The sequence below is a fragment of the Myotis nattereri genome (assembly GCF_964212035.1).
Source record: "Myotis nattereri genome assembly, chromosome: 2".
In the NCBI taxonomy this organism is placed as follows: Eukaryota; Metazoa; Chordata; class Mammalia; order Chiroptera; family Vespertilionidae; genus Myotis; species Myotis nattereri.
In genome coordinates, this window is record NC_138076.1 from 168,272,397 (window position 1) to 168,290,692 (window position 18,296).

General features: G+C 37.0%; 1 protein-coding gene across 1 annotated transcript in view; it reads left to right on the forward strand.

Annotated features, from left to right (window-relative positions):
* Positions 1 to 17,735, forward strand: part of RPAP3 (RNA polymerase II associated protein 3) — a 35,368-nt gene extending 17,633 nt beyond the window's left edge. The window contains exons 9-17 of the mRNA XM_081083362.1: positions 921 to 1,048; positions 4,642 to 4,763; positions 6,548 to 6,618; positions 6,736 to 6,837; positions 9,231 to 9,469; positions 11,130 to 11,316; positions 12,929 to 13,026; positions 13,495 to 13,595; positions 16,209 to 17,735. Coding sequence (XP_080939488.1) covers positions 921 to 1,048; positions 4,642 to 4,763; positions 6,548 to 6,618; positions 6,736 to 6,837; positions 9,231 to 9,469; positions 11,130 to 11,316; positions 12,929 to 13,026; positions 13,495 to 13,595; positions 16,209 to 16,294 — 1,134 coding nt within the window. The 3' untranslated portion in view covers positions 16,295 to 17,735. The remainder of the gene's footprint in view (positions 1 to 920; positions 1,049 to 4,641; positions 4,764 to 6,547; positions 6,619 to 6,735; positions 6,838 to 9,230; positions 9,470 to 11,129; positions 11,317 to 12,928; positions 13,027 to 13,494; positions 13,596 to 16,208) is intronic.
* The last annotated feature ends 561 nt before the right edge of the window (positions 17,736 to 18,296 follow it).

Here is an 18,296-nt window from a genome sequence, read left to right on the forward strand (position 1 = left end):
CGATCAGCTGCCTCCTGCACACTCCCTACTAGGGATGTGCCCACAACCAAGGTACATGCCCTTGACTGGAATCGAACCTGGGACCCTTCAGTCCACAGGCTGACGCTCTATCCACCGAGCTAAACCAGTCAGGGCTACTTTTGAGCATTTTAACATATTTACTAGTACATATAGTTGTAGATTTAACAGAAATAAGTTACAATTTGTTCTTATAATTATTTTCATTAGTTCGCACTAGACTATCTGATAAAAAATTACAGTAGAAATCCTGAGTTGAGTTTTAATTTAATATATTTACAGCTTTTCATGGACCCATAGAAGACTCCTAATAAATACTTATGGAATGATCATTGATTGTGATATACCTGACTTCGATTATAAGTAAACGTTACAATAAAATCTAGTATACACATTTCAATACAGCTTAATTTAGCCTATGTTTAGGTTTATTAATGCTACTGAAGAGTGAGTTGTTCAGTTCTGATACTCTGTTCTTTCACAAAAATTATGTGAGTTACAAACATCTTTTGTACAGCTTCTAACTAACTAAAGAGTATAATATTTGGGCCTCTTTATTAAAATGTGTTTAAAGTTGAGCTTTGTGTAATACCTAATTAGTATAATAATGGTTAATGATACAGAGTAATAGAGTAGTATACTTTTTTCTTTTTTGGAGCTGAAGAGAATAATAACATTCTATAAAACAATTCAAACTAACAAATTCTAAAACATGTATCATGGGCTAGATTTTTAACAATTAAAATATACTTTAATTATTATAAAATATACTTTAATTATTTTTAACAACTAAATATACTTTAATTATATAATAAATTGATGACTGGTGTCCTTGTAGTGAATTCAGCTAATTTTTTTGCATATGTTTTCATTCTTCTCCATACTTCTTTCCAAAATGATAGGGGAATGGATTTTTCAAAGAGGGAAAGTATGAAAGAGCAATTGAATGCTATACTCGAGGAATAGCAGCAGATGGCGCTAATGCCCTTCTTCCAGCTAACAGAGCAATGGCCTATCTGAAGATTCAGAAGTAAGTATTGGTTACATTTAATGCTTTTCAGGTTGAAAATGAAATTTACCTTAAATTGGCATATTGGCTAAATAAATTAAAATTTGTTTACTCTTAAGCATTAAAATTAAAATAGAAAGAAGAGAGAGAGAGAATGTCATAGTACATATTAAGTACATTTAGCTCTCAAAAATGTTTTTCCACTTTAATAGTCTGGCATTACACAGTTTAACACTTTTAAATTGCTTTATGCATGTTATTCTGAATTAGTGATTTGAAAATTATTTTTAACTTTAGAGTCCTTTGGGCAAAATCTTAATCTGGAAGTAGTTTTTGTATATATACTTATATGTATATTTATACATACACATATATAACAAAAGGGAATTGAAACTGCTAATTGATTATATATGAACTAAAAATTGGTTTCTGGATATTCTCAGGGGCTCCAGACTGGGCAAGCAGCAGGGTAACATCTGATGGCAGAATCTGTGTCTTATATTTCTTTGTATCTTTGTAATAATATTGTACACACTAGTGACAGAATTTTTTTTAATGCTATAAATATTATAAATAGGAATTAAAAAAAATTTTTATTTTTTATTTTTTATTTTTTTTAATTAAATCTTTATTGTTCAGATTATTACATTTGTTCCTCTTTTTTCCCCCCATAACTCCCCTCCTCCCAGTTCCCGCCCCACCCTCCGCCCTCACTCCCCACCCACTGTCCTCATCTGTAGGTGCACGATTTTTGTCCAGTCTCTTCCCGCATCTCCCACACCCCTTCCCCCCCCCCAAGAATAGTCAGTCCATTCCCTTTCTATGTCCCTGATTCTATTATGATCACCAGATTATTTGTTCACTTGATTCTTAGGTTCACTTGTTGATAGATGCATGTTTGTTGTTCATAATTTGTATCTTTACCTTTTTCTTCTTCTTCCTCTTCTTAAAGGATACCTTTCAGCATTTCATATAATACTGGTTTGGTGGTGATGAACTCCTTTAGCTTTTCCTTATCTGTGAAGCTCTTTATCTGACCTTCAGTTCTGAATGATAGCTTTGCTGGATAAAGTAATCTTGGTTGTTGGTTCTTGGTATTCATCACTTTGAATATTTCTTGCCATTCCCTTCTGGCCTGCAAAGTTTCTGTTGAGAAATCAGCTGACAGTCGGATGGGTATTCCCTTGTAGGTAACTGAGTTTCTTTCTCTTGCTGCTTTTAAGAGTCTCTCTTTGTCTTTTGCTCTTGGCATTTTAATTATGATGTGTCTTGGTGTGGTCCTCTTTGGATTCCTTTTGTTTGGGGTTCTCTGCGCTTCCTGGACCTGTAAGTCAATTTCTTTCACCAGGTGGGGGAAGTTTTCTGTCATTATTTCTTCAAATAGGTTTTCAGTATCTTGCTCTCTCTCATCTTCTGGCACCCCTATAATTCTGATGTTGGTACACTTGAAGCTGTCCCAGAGGCTCCTTACATTATTTTCATATTCTTTTTTCATTTTGCTTTTCCAGTTGGGTGTTTTTTGCTTCTTTGCATTTCGAATCTTTGACTTAATTCTTGCGCTCCTCTGGTCTGCTGTTGGGTGTCTGTATAATATACTTTTTTTTTTTTTTTAAATATATTTTATTGATATTTTACAGAGAGGAAGGGAGAGAGATAGAGAGTTAGAAACATCGATGAGAGAGAAACATCGATCAGCCGCCTCCTGCACATCTCCCACTGGGGATATGCCCGCAACCCAGGTACATGCCCTTGACCGGAATCGAACCCGGGACCTTTCAGTCCGCAGGCCGACGCTCTATCCACTGAGCCAAACCGGTTTCGGCCTGTATAATATACTTTATTTCAGTCAGTGTATGCTTAATTTCTACTTGGTTCTTTATCACAACATCGAGGGTCTCATTAGATTTCTTGAGGATCTCACTACATTTATCGGCAGTTTCTAGAAAATTATTGAAAGACCTTAAAATTGCGGTTTTTAGCTCTATATCCTCCATTTCTGTCATGTTTCTTTGTCTCCGCATTTTTTATGCTTTCTTGGTGCACCCCCTTGTGGTCTTTGTGCGCAGTCTTGTTGTAGTTAAGCCTTTGTTGTTGTCGGCAATACTGGGAGTGATTTCAGAGAGGAAGGGAGAGGGAGAGAGAGATAGAAACATCAATGAGAGAGAATCATTAATTGGCTGCCTCCTGCACGCCCCCCACTGGGGATGGAGCCTGCAACCTGGGCATGTGCCCTTGGCCGGAATTGAACCTGGGACCCTTCAGTCCGCACGCCAGCGCTCTATCCACTGAGCCAAACCAGCTAGGGCAGGATTTTTAAATTTTTTTATGCCATGGACTCCTTTGACTGCACTGTGAAATGTTCTCAAAATTATTAAATGTATAATTAATTTTACATTTAGGATTATAAAGGAAACCAATTATATTGAAATACAGTTTTAAAGATATTAAAATTTGCGATATGCTGATATATATACTTTTTAAAACACATTATATAATGAGAAACTACATTTAAAATATAGGCAAGTTAAAATTAAAAGTTTTTAAAAGATGTTAATGTGAAGACTTGAATAAGGACACTAGAATTTGGGGTGATCTTTGACACATCTTCCACATATTGATTAACTAATAAAGTGTTGGTAAGGAATACACAGAAATCAGCATTGATAATTATGTTACTAGTGTGATAACATGACTTCACTCTTTGCCATTTGAGTGACTCCTAGGGATAGAATTGCATGGTTGTTGGCTAGCTATGACATAGGAGCGTCTATAAACAGGGATACTACTAAGGGCCCAGTGCATGAATTCGTGCACCTTGAAAGGAACTGTGGGCTGCGAGGCTGCACTGGGCACAAGGGTGGGTCTCAGCCCATCTTCCCCCCCCCAGCCCACTGTCTGCCAGCAGCCCCGCTCCCGCCGCTGCCGCTCCCATGCGCTAACAGCGCTTGCCCCACTCGCACCCGATGACAGCATGAAGCGACTGCGGCCAGTGCCAGCAGTGGGTGTGATCGGCAGCTGCTGCCCCGATTGCCCCTCAGGAGCAGGGGGAGGTGGAGAAGTCATCAGAGGCAATCGGGGCTGGCTGCTGCTGCTCACACCTGCTGACGACACTGAGCGATTGGGACCAGTGCCAGGCACCGGCAACAGGTGTGAGTGGCAGGTCCGGTGCTGGCAGCTGGTGCAAGCGGGGCCGGCGCCAGTAGCAGGTGCAAGTACCAGGTGGGACCACAGCACTGGTGCATGAATTCATGCAACGAGCCTCTAGTTTTATTAGAAAATTAATGCCAATTATTAATGCAGTGTGTGTTTATTGAAGGTGGACGGGGGGCAGACTTCCAGCAGTACTATTCTTTTGTCTGCTCTACTTGTATTTTTGCCATCCTAATTCCATCCTTTTCTGACTTTTCTTTAATCTGGTACCTTCTCCCTCCTTAGCAGATGATTCCAAGATTTGATGAGAATATAAAATTTTATAATTGTCTTTTCCCTCAAACACAGATATGGGGTTGATATTTGAAATTATATGCATGTTTTTTTATATTAGAAACTCAGTTTATATGAAGTTTTTCTATAGGCTGCATTTTTCCAGTTGGTAATTGTATTATGTTTAATAGATATGAAGAGGCTGAAAAGGACTGCACACAAGCTATTTTATTAGATGGCTCGTATTCTAAAGCTTATGCCAGAAGAGGAACTGCAAGAACATTTTTGGGAAAGTTAAATGAGGCCAAACAAGGTATGACTATTTTTATAACACCTGCCATTCACTCATTCTGACGGGACTCCCAAGTTATAGAAGCAGAGATTTGTGTAGCCTTCCCAGGGTACAAGGATATAGAATTTAGAGAAAGATATACATATTTTCTTTCTCAGTTTAAAGCATGAATATGTATGCAGATTTGAAGGAATGCAGCTTTAATAGTAGATCTGATTATCTTTTGAGAGCATACAGTACATTCTGGCTAGTTGCCAATCAAAATTAGTAAAGATTTGAATTATAGCCCTAACCGGTTTGGCTCAGTGGATAGAGCGTTGGCCTGCAGACTGAAGAGTCCCAGGTTCGATTCCGGTCAAGGGCATATACCTTGGTTGCAGGCACATCCCCAGTAGGGGGTGTGCAGGAAGCAGCTGATTGATGTTTCTCTCTCATTGAGTTTCTAACTCTCTATCCCTCTTCCTTTCTCTCTGTAAAAAATCAATAAAATATATTTTAAAAGAAAGATTTGAATTATAGGTGAAAAGGAAAAAAGCAAGACAAAGGCAAGAATGAAAAGGAAGGGAATCAGCAGCTGGAGGTAGAGGATAATGTAGTCTGTAGTGATGCCCCATCCCCCCTTATTTTTTTATACTTGTTATTCTTTTATTTTTCCTTGATCTGTTTTTTAAGTATTTATTAGTCTTTTTGAAGAACCAACTTGTTTCTATTGTGTATGTTTTCAATTTTATTTATTTCTACTCTTTATTTCCTTCCTACAACTGTCTTGATTTAGTTTGCTATTTTTCTAATTTTTTAACATCAATACCTAAATAATTGATTTCAGTCTTTTTTCCTGATCTATGCATTTAATTCTCTCAGTTTTTCTCTAAACCTGGCTTCAGCTGTAACCCATGCATTTTTTTCGTTATGGTAAAATACACATAACATAAAACTTACTATTCTAACCATTTTTAAGTCCATTGGCATTGAGTCCATTTACCTTGTGTAACCATCACCATTATTCATCTCCAGAACTTTTTCATCATTTCATTCTGAAAACTCTACGCATTAAACAGTAACTCTCCATTCCCCTTTTTCCCCAGCTCCTCAGAACCACCATTCTACTTTCTATCCCTGAATATGACTTTTCTAGGTGTTTTATATAAGAATTATACAGTACTTTGTCCTTTTGTGTCTGGCTTATTTCTGTTAGTATAATGTCTTGAAGGTTCATTTATGTCGTAGCATGTATCACAACTCCTTTTTAAGGCTGAATAATATTAGATTCTATCTTACATTTAGTGAGTTACCTTGTCATTTGTTAGTAGTGTGGGCTTTGGTAAGTTAGGTGACCTGTAGGCCTCAATCGTATCATCTGTAAAGTGGGGTTGTAGTGAGGAATACATCAGAATTCATATAAAGCCGAAACCGGTTTGGCTCAGTGGATAGAGCGTCGGCCTGCGGACTGAAAGGTCCCAGGTTCGATTCCGGTCAAGGGCATGTACCTGGGTTGCGGGCACATCCCCAGTAGGGGGTGTGCAGGAGGCGGCTGATCGATGTTTCTCTCTCATCGATGTTTCTAACTATCTCTCTCCCTTCCTCTCTGTAAAAAATCAATAAAATATGTTTAAAAAAAAAAGAATTCATATAAAGACTAGCACTCAGTAAATGTTAGTCCTTGTTGTTGCTCACGTGTTTCCTAGCATCCTGAGTAAAACTTCCTGAGATAAACATGGTGTTACTAAACCAAGTAAACATATCATGTCTTGAACTTTATAAAGTATTTCCATTAATTTATTATATTTCTTAAAAATTCACTTTAGATTTTGAAACTGTTTTGCTTCTGGAACCTGGAAATAAGCAAGCAATAACTGAACTTTCCAAAATTAAAAAGGTAATATATTATTTTCACCAATATATACTTTTATTTTCTGCAACTTAAACACATTCATTTGTTGCATAATTAACTTGAGAATATTTTTATAGTCATGATCACAAATCTGTTTTCAAGGAATTAATTGAGAAAGGACACTGGGATGATGTCTTTCTCGATTCTACTCAAAGGCAGAACGTGATAAAACCCACTGATAATCCCCCTCATCCTGGACCAGCTGTAAGTGAAACACTGTCTTTCTTTTTCTTTCTTGGTATGTAAGTATCTGTGTGGTATGAATAAGAGTAGGAAACAAACTGTTGAATTAAAATCTCTTAAAGACCAGTGATGTACATCAGCTAAGCAAGGGCCTGGGGTTCCCTGATTGGTAGTAAATGAAAGTTTTTCCTGATCTCTTAGTCTCTGCTAAAATATTTATTTTCATTTTTCTGTTTTCTCACATCAAAACTTCACCTTTCTTTTTGGTCCTTAGCCTTTTCTTTCTCCCTTTCTGTTTATTCTTCTCTCTCTCTCTCTCTTTTTTTTTTTTTTGAAATAGCCATTATACAGAGCTAAATAAAATGTCATGTCTCTAACTTTTAATTTTTAAAAAGTAATGAATTGAACCTTTCATATCTTTTCATAAATCTTTCTATAGTGGTATCTTTTGAGTTTTACTTCTGTTCATACTGTCATTCCCCCATCCCTGGTCTACTCTTAATAGAGACTATCTATTTGGAAATTTGTTAATTACAATCAGTGCTTACACATCTAATGTCAATGAAAGTATTTGTTTTTAAACGATAGTGTATTGATATAATTCAATAATTATTGCCTGTCAAATTATAGTCTATTTTTTAAACACTAATACATGTCCATTCTTGATTAATATCTTGATCGTTATCTATTGCTGATGATAGTTCTGAGCAAAGCAAAGGCCTTAGCTTAACGTGATTATCTTTTAAAATAGAACTGCTAACAGGATTCTTTTAACAAATTTGCTAACAGCTTTTTTATTTATGTGCATTTATCCAATAACAATTTTTCCCATTAGGTCTTAGCTTAGCAATGTTAATAGAATGTCTGGTTTTAACGTTGAATTTAGTGTATATGTCAAAAGTGTTTATATTTATAACTTTTTTATTTAAAATTTAACTATACAATTGAACACTTACATTATACTGAAAGTTTTTTTGTTAAAAATAAGAGTACAATATGTAAACTTTAGAAGAAATTGAAAATGTTTGATACTTGTAATGATTGAAATAGTGAATGCAACTTATTTTATTAAAAACCATTATTATGGTCAAATACTTACCAAGTTTGTGATTATTATTTGGCAAACTTAATCCTGAGCTGGCTTTATCCAGCTTCTTATATAGAAAATGTATTCAGGTTTTATTTATTACTAGAGGCCCGGTGCACAAAATTTGTGCACTGGGAGTGGGGCGGGGGGTGGTCCCTTAGCCCGGCCTGCACCCTCTCGCAGTCTGGGAGCCCTTGGGGGATGTCTGACTGACAGCTTAGGCCCGCCTCCCGGACATCCTTAGCACTGCTGCCCAGGCGGGAGAGGCTCCTGCCACTGCCGCTGTGCTTGCCAGCCGTGAGCCTGGCTCAGGGCTTCTGGCTGAGCAGCGCTCCCCCTGTGGGAGCACACTGACCACCAGGGAGCAGCTCCTGCATTGAGCGTCTGCTTCCTGGTGGTCAGTGTGTGTTATAGCAACCGGTTGTTCTGCTGTTCAGTCGATTTGCATACTAGCCTTTTATTATATAGGATTATTATTAAAATGTATTTTTATTGATTTCAGAGAGGAAAGGAGAGGGAGAGAAGATAGAAACATCAATGATAAGAGATAATCATTGATTGGCTGCCTCTTCCATGCCCGTTTCTGGGAATTGAGCCTACAACCCGGGCATGTGCCCTAACTCGGAATCGAACTGTGACCTCCTGGCTCATAAATCTTTCTATAGTGGTTGAGGGTCAACCACTGAGCTACACCAACCAGATGTATTCAGGTTTTAATGTTGGTCTGTTTCATACAGAATGCTGGTTATTGCCTAGCCTTGTTTTTCTTGTTTTCAGTTAGCCCACAAAACTGTTGTCAGTTTGGTAATATTTTTTCTTGGCTTTCTTGCCTCTAAAATAAAGTCCAAACTCCTTGACATGGCACACAAGTCTCTTTATAAGCAATTTTTAATGAGCCTTTCAAGCTTTGTCTCCCATCACTTATCCTCTTGCACCAGTGCCATTGGACTTATCACCTTTTCACTGACCATACATACCATGGTTAATCTTCCGCATTGCCATTCTTGTGTACTTTTTCTAAGAAGTCTCTGCTAATGCCAGTGTTTTTCTACCTTCCTCTGTGTTCTCTTATAGGTTTGTATACTATTGCTTGTAATTATTTATATATACATCTTCTTTCCTCCATTTAGACCTACATTTGGTGGGTGCTATGCATCTTTTTATTTGTGTTCTCAGAGTGTGACTCCTAAGTCTGTCTAGCCATCAAATTGAATTTTTTTTTATAACTGGGATATTGGCTGTAAGAACACAGCAACCTTTTAATTTCTAATTCTAAAATAGAAAAACTTTATGTGTTGATTTAAGGAATTGATTTTAATTGTTTTAGAAACCACTCAAGAAGGTGATTATTGAAGAAACTGGTAATTTGATACAGACTATTGACATGCCAGAGAGCACTACTGCTGCTGCTCCCAAAAGTAATCCTATTAATGTAGCAGATGTAACAGCAACCACAGGCACTGCAAGTAAGAAGAATTCAAGCCAAGATGACCTTTTGCCCATGAGTGATATTCCAAAAGCAAAAGTATTGAAAATAGAAGAAATCAGTGAGACTTCAGCCCTCCAGTAAGTAGAACTGTTGTTATTTGATAATCTCTAGAATGGTAAAGCCAGACCCAGGATTTAATTCCACTAGAAAATTGATATTACCAATGAGCGTTTTGGTTTATACTCATCACTGTAATTTTTTTAACTACCCAACTTCATGGTCTAGTTTTTCTTTTTTATTTGTTCTGACTCATCAGAGACGTTTTGCGTAAGGAATGATCACTGTTCCTTTACCATAGTGGGGAATTTAGAGATAATAAGAAACTGTCTTTAACAAGTTGGTTGTGTTCATTATTCCCCTCAAACTTCAGTATATTGTTTCCCTTCTTAATTCAGCAAAAAATTTAATTTTTTAAGAGGAAGCTTCTAAAAAATGTAGAATTTAGACATTTACATTATTCTAGCCATTCATATTTAAGATTATTTATGGATTGTTTTAAATTTTGTTTGGAAAAAAAATTTTAATGTATTTTTATTGAATTCAGAGAGGAAAGGAGAGAGAGAGAGAGATAGAAACATCAGTGATGAGAGAGAATCATTGATCAGCTGCCTCCTGCATGCCTCCTACTGGGGATCAAACCGCAACCTGGGCATGTGCCCTTGACTGGAATTAAACCTGGGATCCTTCAGTCCACAAGCTGACACTCTATCCACTGAGCCAAACCAGCCGGGACTTGTTTGGAATTTTTAAAAATAGTGATGTGTTTCCTTGATCTATATATATAAAAGCCTAATGTGCTAAGTGTCTGACCATGCAACCAATCACTATGATGCACACTGACCACCAGGGGGCAGACACTCCGAATGGTAGATTAGCTTGCAGCTGGGGTCCAGCTTATGGGGACTGGGCGAGATGGGTCAGACACACCCTGGAGCCCTCCCGCAGCCCCTCCCCAGCCCCGATCTTGCACCAGTAGGGTCTCTCAGTCTGGCCTGCACCCTCTCGCAATCCGGGACCACTCGGCGGATGTCAGAGAGCCGGTTTTGGTCTGATCCCCGCAGGCCTCTAGTGAGAATATAAAAGACATAGACTAGGTTTGTTTTGGGGTCTTGAAATTTTATTCATATATTATTGTATTGTACTCAACAATTTTATTGGAATTTTTTTTTAACTTTGAATTTTAGTAGTAATTCTATTTAAAGTGATCGTATGGATTGTGAGAAAACACTAAATAGGTAGTTTTGTTTGTTTGTTTGTTTAAGGAGAAAGCATTTTTTCCTTCTCAGAATATCTTTCTTGAAACTTATAATTCAGATTTCTGAAAGGCTGAGTTGTAAGTATATATGATGTTGTAATGCGGTATATAGAAATGGTGTCCTCAAAAAGTGGCCAGGCTAATAGCCCAGCAAAGAGAATAGTCATTGTGTAGCATGTGAAAATTTGCAGAGGCGTGTCTTGCAAAAAAATATACATATGTTATCAGCTGAAAGAGTTTAGTATTTTTAGAATGTAAATAGATAATATAATATTAGTTAAATCAGAAATTTTAAAATCTCTATTGATGCTTTCTTATAATAAGCTTTGACTCACAGACAAACGGGGGGTGAGGGCATGAGTGGGGGGCATAGGGGGTAATGTGGGGATAAGGACACATATGTAATAACTTAATAAAAAAATAAGCTTTGACTAATTTTGGTTCTTTTCAATTGTTTGACTGATGTCTCTGCAATATTTCAGTTCTCAAGTTAATATGAAACCTGACGTATGTCAGTCTTCCCGTGAAAAGATTTCTATAGAGGGAGACAAATTGTCTGCTCAGTTTATCACAACTGTTCTTCCTCCAGTTCCTGCAAACTCATTCCAGCTTGAATCTGATTTTAGACAATTGAAAAGTTCTCCAGATATGTTATATCAGTATTTGACGGTAAGAAAGAAGAAGCTAGTAGTTCTGTTGTAAACAAAAGGTCAAAGACTGTCTTTGTCACTCACTGTATAATAGTGTTATATTTGCTCTTTGTATTGTATAACATGATTGTAGAAAATGCTCTTATTATCCCTTACCTGACACATGTATCACCCTGGCCAGACCATTTTATTTTATTTATTTTATTTTTTCAATTTTTAATTCATTTCAGAAAGGAAGGGAGAGGGAAAGAGAGATTGAAACATCAGCAATGAGAGAGAATCATTGATTGGCTGCCTCCTGCCCACTGGGGATTGAGCCTGCAACCTGGGTATGTGCCCTTGACCAGAATCGAACCTGGGACCCTTCAGTCCGCAGGCCAACGCTCTATCCACTGAGCCAAACCAGCTAGGGCTGGCCAGACCATTTTAAATATTTGCAGTCAGGGAACCTTTGGAAATAGGTTCTGTTTTGAATTCTCTTCTCTAAAAATAACTTAATCTGATTTCATATATCATAACTTGAACTTCTTCATCCTTCAAGATGGGGAAAGAAGCTAAAATACATTAGATGCCTTCTTTGTGTCAAGTAATACTTGCAATATTTAGATAGTCATTCTCCTGAAAATGAGATTTCATTGGCTCCAAGAAAAAGAATCAGCCCTGGCTGGTTTGGCTCAGTGGATAGAGTGTCGGCCTGCGGACTGAGTGGTCCCGGAAGGGCACGTACCTTGGTTGCCAGCACATCCCCAGGTGGTGTGTGTGCAGGAGGCAGCTGATTGATGTTTCTCTCTCATCGATGTTTCTAACTATCCCTCTCCATTTCTCTCTGTAAAAAATCAATAAAATATATTTAAAAAGAAAAAGAATCAAATCATAAGAAATTTACCAAATAATGGATTAACATACTTTTTCTCCAGTGTAATCCTATATAATAAAAGCATGATATGCTAAGTGTTCGACCATTCAACCAGTCGCTATGACATGCACTGACCACCAGGGGGCAGATGCTCCAACCATTAAGTTAGCTTGCTGCTGGGGTCCAACCAATCGGGACTGGGTGAGACCGGCTGGACACGCCTTGGAGCCATCCTGTGGTCCCTCCCCAGCCGATTGTGCACCAGTGGGGTCCCTCAGCCTGGCCTGTGCCCTCTCGCAATTCGAGACCCCTAGAGGGATGTCAGAGAGCTGGTTTTGGCCCGATCCCTGTAGGTCAGGCCGAGGGACCCCACCGGTGCATGAATCTGTGCACTGGGCCTCTAGTTATAGTAATAATTCCTTATAATTATGCAATATATAGTTACTTCCAAATACATTATCTCATGTAATTTTATTTTTTAACTCTCTATTGTTTTTGCTCTTTGAGAGCTCTAAGTTTCCTGTCTCTCTCATGGTGGTGTACATCTATCTGTTGATGAGGTTTTTCTCTGATTTGTACAGAGTAATTATCTTACTGTTCCTCTAACCTTCTTCTATCTTTAATTACATTTCATTGTGACAACCCCCCATCCCCATTATTATTCATTATGTATTAATGCATAGTAGTTATTCTTTATTCACCTAAGCAATTATTATATAAGTACTTTATATGTAATGTTGTCATAATTTAATTTTCTAACTGTTTTTTTTCCAAGAAAATTGAACCATCCTTGTATCCTAAGTTGTTTCAGAAGAATCTAGATCCAGATGTATTCAACCAAATCATTAAAATTCTGCATGACTTTTACATTGAGTAAGTTGAATTTTTTTAGTTATACTTTCATACTGTAGTGCTATGCTATTTCTAGGGGTTTGGGAAATTCATTTGTTTTGATATTATTACTACCTTCTATATGGCAATACTAGCACTCTAGTAAATTTTACTATGGCAGAAGTTGTGAAGATGATAAGTGCAAGAAGTAACAAGGGAAATGATTAAGTTTTGTTTTTTTAAAGAGAAAAGTAGGGCATGGAAGTGTTACAGTAGATTAATAACATCTGTGCTATTCCTCACATTTGAGAATATTATTTCTTCAATTGACTTGATAAATGTCTTCACCTGGGCACTTAAAATAAATAAAGACAGTATTCTTTATTTTAACTGCCCAGGGAAAAAGATAAATGAAGACCTTATTTACATATAATTAGAAATATTGTGTTAGTAAAGAATTAAATGAGCTACTTTTAATGGATCATTTGGTTTTTATTTTGTTTATTTCAGGAAAGAAAAGCCATCACTCATCTTGGAAATTTTACAAAGGCTTTCTGAATTAAGAAGGTTTGATATGGCAGTGATGTTCATGTCAGAACCTGAGAAAAAAAGTGAGATTTGTGAACAAAGCTTTTCCATGTCTCTTTATTCTTATATTCCTCTTTTATTTTTTAAACAAATGATAGCAAATATTTGTTGAATGTTTACTATGTCCAGGGTACATGCAATTAAATTTAAATAAAACATAATTAAATTAAGTAAAATTAAAATTTTTAATCCTGGCAATAACATTATGAGGTATTGGTATGATTATTATTCCACTTTTACAAAGGAGGAAACTGAGTCAGAGGGAGGTAAGGAATGCCATCAAGGTCATGTAGCTAGGAAGTCGGGCCCAGGACTTAAACTTAGGCAGTCCTGCTCTAGAGTCTGAGCTGTTCTACTTGAAAATGCAGTAATAACAATGGTTGAGCTCCTGCCATCATGCAGCATGTAAAGGTTCCCTGCCACTGGGGGCATGTAACTGGGTGTGGGTGTACCGAAATCTAACTCATTCTTTGACAGCTAATTTTCTTGAGTTTGTTTCATTTAAGCTGAATTCTCACAGAAGGGCAGAATTCAGTTAGATGAAGTGGGTAGGGAAGAGTTTTAGACTGAAGGGATGATGTTTTCAGAGACTCTGAGGCAGGAAAGGCAGTGTGGCTGGATTGTCGAGTTAGGGGGTAAAGAGTGGCAAGTGATGAGCCTGAATTAGATCCCTTCCTTCTATATCTCAGTCTTTGGAAGATAGTGTTACTTTGGGGGACCCTAATTTAAGTAAGATCAAATGCTGAAAAATCTTCAAATTACCTAGAGGTTTTGGGCTATACTGTATAGTTTTAGGAAAAAGAGAAAAAAATCATTAGAATACCAGAGTACCACTGTTTTTAGTTTTAAAGATAGGGAAACCTTGTACCATTTTCAAACCTCTTAGGCTAAATGTACTTTGGGCTCCTTTTCTTCTTTATGTATCTAGCAGTGACATTGAATAAGACTCAGTCAGTAAGAAAAAATACCCTTTATGTTGTACTTAGGGAAGTGAATATATAACTTAGTGAAATTTTAAAGTAGAATTTAAATCAAAAGAAATTTCTGTTTCATCTTCAGTTAATCAAAAACAATTCCTGAAATTTCCCGGGAAGTATTGCTCTTACTTATTACTATTCTAACCTCATCTTCTAACACTTTTTTCACTCTGCCCACTACACCGCTGGGTGTTTTTTTTTAATATACCAAACTAACAGACGTAATTTAGCCTCTGGGGCTTTGCATTTGGCTGTTCCCGCAGCCTAGAATATCTCCCCACCTGCTTCCTTACTGTATTTAAGTTTCCGTCTAACATTCAGAGATGCCTTTCCTCACCGGCCTAGTTAAAATAACTGCCTGCTTCCCCTCCTTCGTCACCCTCTGTATTCTTGCCCTGCTTTACTTTTCTTCATAATACATAACTAGCTGGGAGTATTCCATGTATATGTTTATTATTTCTCTCCCTAATAGAATTAAAGCTCCATGAGAGCAGGAACTTTCTCTACTATTTTCTAGGCCTCAGGCATAGAACAGTGCTTAGTACACAATAACTTCTTAGTAGAAGCATGTTGAATGAATGAATTTCTTGCCACTATAATGTGATAAGTTAAAGTGTACTCAAAGAATGTGAGTTGGCTCTTCAGACTGGCCTTCCATCCTGGTTGGGTCTCCACTGTCCACTAAGTTAAACATGGGAAGCACTTATAATGGTTCCTGGCATGTAACTAAACTTTCAATAAATATTAGCTGCTCTTATCTTCTATTATTGCCATTATTATTAACAATTGTTAGCTAGTTTTAATGTTGAGAAATAGATGAACTATAACAGTATTTTCCAAAGTGTAGAGTGTGGACCATTCAGTGGTGTGAAAGATAAAGAATTTTACATAGTTTATAGAAAGATCTTTGAACACTTAATAGTTATATATCTTATTTTATGATATACTAGAGGCCCAGTGCACAAATTCGTGCACAGGCAGGGTCCTTTGGTCTGGCCAGCGATCCAGGCCTATCAGAAGGCCAGCCGGCCCCCCAAACGGAGCCAATCAGGGGGGAAGGGGCCCGGGAGGTTGGCTGTGGGAGTGCACTGACCACCAGGGGACAGCTCCTGCATTGAACATCTGCCCCCTGGTAGTCAGTGCGCTTCATAGCGACTGGCCAACCGGTCGTTTGGTCACTTAGGCTTTTATATATATAGATTATAAAATGTATAACTAGCCCATCAACATGATTTTGTAGATGTTATTGCTAATTTTCAGTTAGAGATATAACATTTTCTTCTAAAATAAAGTTATTTATAATATTTGAAAAACAGTTAATTATAATATTAAGTAAAATAGTTAAATAGAGTAAAAATTTTAGGAAGCTTAGAATGAGTTAAGTTTACTCTGTAAAGTTAATGTCATTGAGGGTGTAGAGGAAATTTTTTACTGCTAAAGCAAAATATTTTGGTAAACATTGGATTGCTATATAATTTTCTATTCTCAGATTGGTTTTTAAATATCTGAATTAGAATTTAGAAATAACCTTTATATTATAACTTTCAAATGTAAAATGTTTTATTTGACAGATCAGATTATTCCCTTTAATTTTTGTTTTACTAAACTTTTATAAAAATGGAGATTAAAATGGGACACTTTTTTTCTTTTCTTTTTCAGTTGCACATATATTATTCAGTCACATAGAGAACTCAGGATTGAAGGATAATTCTGTTGAAGAACTCAAGAAAAGATATGGTGGTTGATTTCCATTTTTACTAAAATTATTGTCTTTGAATTTCACATGTAAATTTTTTTCTACTAAAATAAAGTTTTGTTTTGCGTTGAAGAAAATGAAATTATACAGGACTTTGGATATAAGTTAATTAACTATAAAGTGAATTGTGATTTAGTGAGAAATGTATTCTTTATAAGTGATCTATTTATAAGTCTTTTCTGAAAATAAAAATATAAATAATGAGGTATATTTGTAAAGATCAGTATTTTGTAAGTCATTTAAATGTTAGATATAGATATATTCTCCAGTGCCCTGTAAGTGTAACATTATTTCTACATGACAAGCTGCTTCATTAGCATATGAGTAAAGTTATATTTGTATAGAGAGAGTTAAGTAGGTAACTGGATTGTTTCTTTATAAGACTTTTTAATATCATTGTGCCAGTTCACTAACAAAATTACTTAGCTGCAGGATAAGTATTTTTAGTATTTATGTTGAAAAGAGACTTTTAACTAGACTTTATATCGGCTCATTGAGGAGTCACAGCATCCTTAGATTTAATGCTTCAGATTTTTTCTTCATGACATCCACATCATATATATACTAAAGGCACATAATCTAAAGCAAAGTGTAGAAAATTTAAAAACTGGGAATATTTAAGTAGTAATTAGCATATAGCTTATGTGTGTATGTGTTGTGTGTGAGTGTGTATCTATAAAGCCTTTAAACGCAGGGTTAGTATTCCACTCATCCTTGTTTTGTACAGTACCTGGCACAGTCCTTTGCACCTGGTTAGGTGCTCAATTAATATTTGTACAATCTAATTTAATTTAACAGCAAGAATCAATTTTAGTAAATTTAAAAGTAGCAACCTAGCAAATTTTGGGCATCCTGTAACTGTTGTTAAAATCAACTTTATTTTAGAGAGTATCAAATTGTTAAAAAACATACTAGGTTGCCTTGCTGGTTTGGCTCAGTGGATAGAGCATTGGCTTGTGGACCAAAGCGTCCTGGGTTAGATTCCAGTCAAGGGCATATATCTGGTCAGAGCACGTGCAGGAGGCAACCAATCAATGTGTTTCTCTCACATCGATGTTTCTCTCTGTCTTTCCTTCTCTCTTCCACTCTCCCTAAAAATTTTCAATGGAAAAATACTCTCCGGTGAGGATTAACACCAACAATGAATACTAGGTCACCATCCTATAGCTGTTATCAGCATCAAATTTAAAACTGTATTTTACACTGTTGATAATTTTTGTTGCATCATACATTGTTATACTTACAATTGCATGAGTAATCATAATCTATTTACAAAGATTATTGTCCAGATATAAATTATTGAGATGATCATAGTTTGTATATTCACGGTACCCTTAGGTTAGAATTTATTAATGTTATGCATTGCAAATTGTATTGTCTTTTTATGGTATATAACAAACAATAAAATTTAGCCTTTTATGTATAGCTTACACATGTATATTGAATTTTGAATGACTTGGATTTTTTCTCAAGCCGTTAGTAAGAAGTTGATTTAGATGAATAGAAAAGTATTATAAAGGCAAAAAAATTATTTCTCATTAGAGACTCAGTGCATGAAACTTGTGCACTTGGGGTGGTCCCTCAGCCCGGCCTCTGCCCTCTCACAGTCTGGGACCCCTCGGGGGATGTCCACCTGCTGGCTTACAGCCTAAGCTGGCACTCGGACATCCCTCTCGCAGTCTGGGACTCTCACAGTCCGGGACCCTGTGCTCCTTACTGCCTGCCTGCAGCAGAGGTGGGAGAGGCTCCCACCACTGCCGCTGCGCTCGCCAGCCATGAGCCTGGCTTCTGGTTGAGTGGCGCTCCCCCTGTGGGAGCACACTGACCACCATGGGGCAGCTCCTGCATTGAGCGTCTACCCCCTGGTGGTCAGTGCATGTCAAATGTTCCACCATTTGGTCGATTTGCATATTAGCCTTTTATTATACAGGACTAGAGGCCTGGTGCACGAATTTGTGCATGGGTGGGGTTCCTCGGCCTGGCTGGTGACC